The sequence below is a fragment of the Rhynchophorus ferrugineus genome, unplaced genomic scaffold, assembly GCF_030347505.1.
Source record: "Rhynchophorus ferrugineus isolate W39M unplaced genomic scaffold, kcgeb_rfMv2 rfM4, whole genome shotgun sequence".
NCBI classification, from domain to species: Eukaryota; Metazoa; Arthropoda; class Insecta; order Coleoptera; family Curculionidae; genus Rhynchophorus; species Rhynchophorus ferrugineus.
In genome coordinates, this window is record NW_027472583.1 from 34,989,269 (window position 1) to 34,996,887 (window position 7,619).

The following is a 7,619-nucleotide window of genomic DNA, read 5'->3' on the forward strand; positions in this document are numbered from 1 at the left end:
AACCATCTACTAGTTTTTATGAAATAAAAAAAGGATGAAATACTCCAAGTCTTTAGGAGAGTTAATACTTGTTACCAAATATATTATTAAATATTTGATAAATGTATTTAAACGTTTCTAGTAGTCCCAATAAATTAAAAACAGATTAAAAACAGTATTACTAAGACTGTAGGCATATCAATTGGACGACTGTCGTTTTTATCCTTAATGACTCATTTTGAAATAAAAAGTCTTCTGCAGGACAGATGCTTCCTATAATTTATAAGATAGTCATTAATTATTGCTTGTAGAAGTAATTTATTTTAGGCATATTCTATTTAGGTAGTAATTATTAGTATAGTATGAATTTTAAAATGGGCTTTTGATTGGGTAATTACAATTCCGTTAAACTTCCATTCTTCGTCATGTTTATAAATCCAAATCCAATGAATATAATGTATGCTGTAATAATTGGAACGTTAATTTTATTATTTTGGGCATCAAAACTGCTCTAGAGATATTTATACGTTTTGCATCCATTCTTGGCTTCTTCACTTAGTCGGTATAATAATGTAATGTTTATAACTCGATATTTACCCCATATTGACTTGCTATTTAACATACATTACTTTCATGTTAATTAAACAAACAAAACAAAAGTTTTTTATGGGATGATAATGGCTTCTTCACTTAGTCGGTATAATAATGTAATGTTTATAACTCGATATTTACCCCATATTGACTTGCTATTTAACATACATTACTTTCATGTTAATTAAACATACAAAACAAAAGTTTTTTATGGGATGATAATGGCTTCTTCACTTAGTCGGTATAATAATGTAATGTTTATAACTCGATATTTACCCCATATTGACTTGCTATTTAACATACATTACTTTCATGTTAATTAAACAAACAAAACAAAAGTTTTTTATAGGATAATAATGGCTTCTTCACTTAGTCGGTATAATAATGTAATGTTTATAACTCGATATTTACCCCATATTGACTTGCTATTTAACATACATTACTTTCATGTTAATTAAACAAACAAAACAAAAGTTTTTTATGGGATGATAATGGCTTCTTCACTTAGTCGGTATAATAATGTAATGTTTATAACTCGATATTTACCCCATATTGACTTGCTATTTAACATACATTACTTTCATGTTAATTAAACAAACAAAACAAAAGTTTTTTATGGGATGATAATGGCTTCTTCACTTAGTCGGTATAATAATGTGATGTTTATAACTCGATATTTACCCCATATTGACTTGCTATTTAACATACATTACTTTCATGTTAATTAAACAAACAAAACAAAAGTTTTTTTATAGGATAATAAAAGCAGTATGAAAATGTTTAACACTTTTTTTAACTATACAGTTAATAGTTAATAGTGTTCATTATTGGTTGAAATAAAACATATGTTTTACCTGGTTATATATATTAACCAATTGAAGCCGATAAAAATACTAGTTATATAAACAGAAATCTTAAAACATTTTGTAACGGTGTTGTTACCATATTTTTGTGCGATTATTTTTAGAAGCAATCACCTTTTGTACGATGTTGAATAGACATTTCAACAAATAGGTCACGTTTTTTTCTTGTCCTCGTCATATTTTCGTATCTTTTTGAAATTCCTTCTACGTAAATCATATTTTTTTCAACAAATCATACACTCAGACAAATCCCATTTCAGACGTTCGCTTTTTACTGGTTTTTTTCTTCTTGCTGTATCAAAAACAACACTTATTAGATACGACCTTAGGTAGTAATGTCCCGTTTTGTTAGTTTTCTCGCTTGATTCTGATATTCGGTACATATTTTATGTTGATTTGAATGTTAATATTTTTCAAGTTCTGTTTTTGTTAAAGCATTCGGTATAAAATCTATGACATATAATATTTTGAGGCTAATAACATTTATGTTAAATTTTCGTCATCGAGTGCCAGTTATTGAGTTACATCTTTTTTAATACCAAATACATAGAATGGATTTGCAGTTGATTTTGTTGTCTTTCAAAATTCTTGATATTATTTATTTTTTAATTTTTTATTCCTATATTTATTTTGTCACATTTATGATATCTCATGGTTTATTGATTTGAGAAACTTTGGTGTCCCAAAAATGTGATTAGAGTGATCTTAGAAGTGATTTGCTACAAATATTTTTTTTTCCTAATAAATGACGTTGTTTTAATAATTATCATTGAACGGCACATAATTTGAAAAAAATATCGAGTGTCTGGTATTGGTTTATTCCAGAAATCTTTCGTAATAGTGAAATACAATTAGTCGACTTGGTTGGTGCAGTGATCAAAGCGACAGGACGGTTCTCCTAGTGTTGCGATAGTCGCGACTTCGAATCCTGCTGGGGCATGGATGTACTTTATGTTTGTGATTGTAATTGTAAATGTCTTTATAGGCAATAGTGGAGAGTCCAACAAGGAATAACCATCCCAGTCATGCAACCAACGAGATAGGGTACGACCGCATGTCTTCTGGGATTGTCTCTAAGTTGGTTACTGGCTAGTTTGTATGCTTAATACCGAGGACCGTGTTTCGGAGCCCATATTGAGCCACAATTTTAATAATAAATAGATATAGTGTATTTATTATTAAGGTTGTCATATGTCATATAGTGATATAGTGTATTTGTTATGAAATATTTTACATTTATTAAGTTCCGTTATGAATATTTGTGCTTTTTTTATATAATTATTAATATAATGTACATTTCAATAATTTTTTCTTGTATTTATTTATGGTTTCATCAAATTAAATGTTATAAAATTATGTTATTTTTACAGATACCACTAAACGCTGTTGTCGAGCTGGTAATTATAGACGAAGGATTCGCCTATGACGCTAATCATCCCCTACATCTACACGGCTACGCTTTCAGGGTAGTAGCAATGGAGAGAGTGGGACGTAACATAACCGTTCAACAGGTGAAAGACAGAGACCGTGCAGGTCTGGTCAAGAGAAATTTATTAAATCCCCCGATAAAGGATACAGTAACTGTACCGGATGGTGGTTATACGATTGTGAGATTCCACGCTACTAATCCAGGTAAGTTAGCCGAGTTAAAAGCATTTTTAATGGCATTTTTTCTCCGTGCGCATTTTGAAAATAACCCATTTTATTTAAGATTTAACGTAGTTAAAATATCGTTCGCTTTTTTAATTGTCTCAGTGTGAGTTCATTACTCCATGATTTGTTTGAAAATTATACTTTATTCAAGATTAATTTTTTATATAAACATGATCATAATTATTAGCAGTAGTTATTTAATAAACAAATATATAGTCTATCCAATAATATAGTGAACTCACTATAATCTAAATATATGACGTGAAAAAGTCGCGTTGTTGCCGCATTTAACTTTAATTTTTTGTTTATTTTGTACATAACATTTAGTGCGTATATTATCGAAGTACTTAAACTATAGTTAATTAAACAGCCACAATATTTATGTTAGAGCTATTTTATTATATTTACATTCATTTTTAAACTTCCTATGCTATCCCCTGGAAACCTAATTCACCTAATTTATAGTGTATATCCAAGTAAAGTACTTGTATTTTATTTTCATTGCAGATAATATTTACAATTTTATATATAATTCTTATTTCCCCCGTTGCCTTGTTTCCTTGCCGAGTCAATTTGATTTCTCTTTAGTTTTCTCTCTTACTATCTGTGCTCATTTTTCTTTATAAAATTAGATTTATTGATTGCATTTTCCTTAATGCTTTTGCCACATCTTCAAAATAGTTAATATTTATTCTCGTTAAGTATATTTTAACCAAATGCTAATGTATATATCTAGATTATATGTTTTTAAGAATTACATTATTTTAAAAGCAAATGGAACATAGACCTTTTCGTGTGTTATATTTAGCGAAGACTTGAGACTCATCAGAATCAAAATTATAAATAGATAGATCGACCAAAAAATTTAGCTATCATGAAATTACCATAAAGAATCCTTGTAGTAAATAGGATTACTATTTTAATAATGAATTTGAATATTAAAGATTTTAATGTCGAAAACCTTCGATTATATTGAAGATGTTTAAAGGCGTATAATTAAGTCTGGAAATTGCTTGGATATTCTTGAAATAAAATAAAACTCTAACTGTATATGAGAATTCCTTAGTGATTGAAAGCCATTTGAAAGAAGAAAATTTAATCATGCGTATCGTCAGTATCGATGCAAAATAAGTACTCCTAAATACTACTAAGGATTTCAAGCATGTTTTAGATTAAGTCCAACAATGCTTCAACATTATCGATAAAGTTGAACATTCATCATTATAGTCCATCATCATTCATTATTTTCCTATATATTTAGTGCTATTGTTTAGATTTAGCTAATGATATAGTTGAACAAACTGATGGAGGACTGACGAATAAAATGAATGAAATGACCGAACATAACGTTTTCTTGTTACCTATTAAATCACTAACTATATTCATCATCATTAATATATACTATGGGTGACAGATTCTCTCCTCTTCTTAACTTCTTAACCAATATGCTGCTGTTGGTACTTTAGTACTTATAATATTGGCGTTCTTTCATGTTTCCACTCTTTGTATTTGAAGTTGTTGGTTGTATATTCTCCAAAAAGGGTTTTCGGTACAAACTTATGAGAAAATATTTTACCTTTTCCTCGACGGGCATATTCAAATCATTACAATCTACGCTATCATGTAGGGACTTAAAAAAATTATCGATAATTAGAATAATTGTTATTATTAAGAATTATCTATAATTATAGAAAATAAATTAACCTAACTTTTTCATTCATTTTCATGCCATTTGGGCCTACATTGCAAACTATGTCATGAAGAATGGTTGAAGTGCCAAGGTCTGTATCAGCGAATAGAGTTTAGTTGTATCAGCGAAAATAATATTTCTCAACCCGCATTGCACGTTACCTTAATATACTTTAATTATTTTATTGCTATTCGTAATTCATCCATTTGGTCTGTCATCAAAAAATGAATTTTCTGGATTTGCTAGACCCTAGAGCGAGTCATGACAAAGCAGACTGATGCAAAACTGCACGAAGAACTCCCTTCATCGCTTTCTGCTCGTGTGTCTTTATGAATATCCCAACTACTTTTTTAATGTCACTGTTAATAGATTTACAATATTTACCAGTAGTTGCTTCTTCTGATCGATGGCGTTTAGTCTGGCACCAACACCTACATGTTGACCATTGATTGTTTCAAAATACATTAAAATACATGTCATTTTCACATCATAATTTAATAATATTCGATTATTTATACAGTAACACAGTTTAACTTCATTATTTTCTAATCGTCCCTGTATATAGGTTGCATCTTAGTTAATTAAATACAGGAAATATTCCTTCAGGATAACGTTATTTCGCAATTCAGCAGTCTCCCCTTCTTGTTTCAGGTTATTGGATATTTCATTGCCATATTGAATTTCACGCCGAAATAGGTATGGCTCTGGTCTTCCGTGTGGGAAAAAACAGTCAAATGCTGCCGGTTCCCGAAGGATTTCCACGCTGCGGAAGCTATTTACCAGAAGTAAGTGAGCGGCCAACGCAATCTGCTTTTAATCATAACACCTCTGCTTTAGTGGCTCTTGCAACTGTTTTATATCAGAACCGATAGAAAATGGATTTAAATTCCAATTTATATAATATTTTTTGTACTCGGTTAATTTTATTGATATTTTCAGGAATATGAATACATGCAAAATGAAAACTCAACAATAGAAGGACCATCAGACAACAAACCTCTGTGCAGTAAAAATAACTTTATTAATAAATTTGAGAAAGTTCTTTTCGGTGATTACTGCTTGGATCCCGTAGCCTCTTCAGCTTCTATCATCACCTTTTCTGCTTGTATTCTCTTAACATTATTTAATATCTTCTTTTAAATTAATATTTAGATAAATTTATTGCACAACCCGTTGTTATTTATAGGAAAATATTAATTGTAATTATGTATTGAATATTATTGTAAAAAAATTGACTGACTCTTATTGTGATAACTATTAATTCTTTAGTTATAGTTCCTAATATAGTAAATTATATTATTATATATATTTTTTGTAATGTATTTGTAAATATTTAATTATATTAATATTATATAGGGTGTAATTTTTCGAACTAGAGTTTTATTTATTTCTTTTAGTGTTAATATAATGGAAAGTATTTTAGTTATACGATTAAGTGTCCACTTTATGTAATAAATGTATATTTAATACAGTATTTCAAATTGCCCAATCCTGTGTTTTTCAGGAAGTATTTCTTCATTATTTTAATAGTGAGTATATATGCCAAGCTTTGTGTAGCTCAGCTCTGATATTTTTTATTAGGGGAATAAACAAAATTATCCTGGAGAACATAGATTTACCGAGAAAACATTCTGTGAAACGTAAGGAAAGAAAGAAAAAGTATTTTCCATTGAAAATTGTTTTTATATTGTAAAGCTTCTAAAAGAATCACATTTTTGGTTTGTTTCTTTTGTGCATAAAAATAGAGATCGGATTCTTTACGATTCTGTATCACGCGACATATGACTTCGTTTTCGGGGAACATTCGTTTTCTAATTCATATATTGATTTTCGAAAACGTTCAAGTAAATTATTTCCAAAATAAAATAAATTAATGGATAAAATATATTGTATAAAATATTAATTTACCGTTATTCTAAAATCATTGTTGCATTTTACACGTAATACGTAATAACAGGTCAATCGAAAAGTCCCCAGCCTGACACATAGATGGCGCTAGTAGAATTAAATCCATATATTTTTTAGTTAGCCCTAATTATCTAAAGATGCGTGTATAAATTTGACAGTTGTCGGATCATTAGTTGTGAGTTATAGCATTTTGAGAGAAGCAACTTTTGTTATTGTGAAAAAAATTGCTTTATATTGCAATATATTGCTTTTTGAAGCGAAAAGCTGTAGCAAGCACTTGGCTTGATGCCGAGTTTCTGGACACTTCCCCAGGAAAATCAACCATCAAGGATTGCTATGCTAAGTTTAGACGTGGTAAAATAAGCACCGAAGACGGTGAACGCAGTGGACGCCCAAAAGACCGAAGAAAACATTTAAAAAATCCACAAAATGATTTTGAATGATCCTAAATGGAAATTGAATGAAATAGCAGACACTCTAACGATATCAACTAAACGTGTATATCAAATCATTCACGAATATATGGGTATGAGAAAGCTCTGTGCGAAATGGGTGCCGCGCGAGCTCACTTTTGACCAAAAATAATGACGATTTGATGATTCAGAGCAGTGTTTGAGGATGATCAAGCGTAATAAACCCGAGTTTTTGCATCGATATGTGACAATGGATGAAACATGGCTCCATCATTTTACTGCGAAGTCCAACTGACAGTCATCCGAGTGGACTGCACACGATGAACCCGCTCCAAAGCGTGGGAAAATATGTATTTTGGGATATGTATGAAATAATTTTCATTGACTACCTTGAAAAAGGAAGGACTATCAACAGCGACTATTACACAGCATTATTGGACCGTTTGAAGGACGAAATCGCCGAAAAACGGCCGCATTTGAAGAAAAATAATGTACTGCTTCACCAAGATAATGCACCGTGTC

General features: G+C 30.1%; 1 protein-coding gene across 2 annotated transcripts in view; it reads left to right on the forward strand.

Annotated features, from left to right (window-relative positions):
* The window catches only part of Lac1 (laccase 1), an 85,064-nt gene extending 78,911 nt beyond the window's left edge, over positions 1 to 6,153 (forward strand). For both annotated transcript variants that reach the window (XM_076402095.1, XM_076402094.1), the window contains exons 11-13: positions 2,804 to 3,065; positions 5,428 to 5,561; positions 5,716 to 6,153. In XM_076402095.1, coding sequence (XP_076258210.1) covers positions 2,804 to 3,065; positions 5,428 to 5,561; positions 5,716 to 5,916 — 597 coding nt within the window. In that variant the 3' untranslated portion in view covers positions 5,917 to 6,153. The remainder of the gene's footprint in view (positions 1 to 2,803; positions 3,066 to 5,427; positions 5,562 to 5,715) is intronic.
* The last annotated feature ends 1,466 nt before the right edge of the window (positions 6,154 to 7,619 follow it).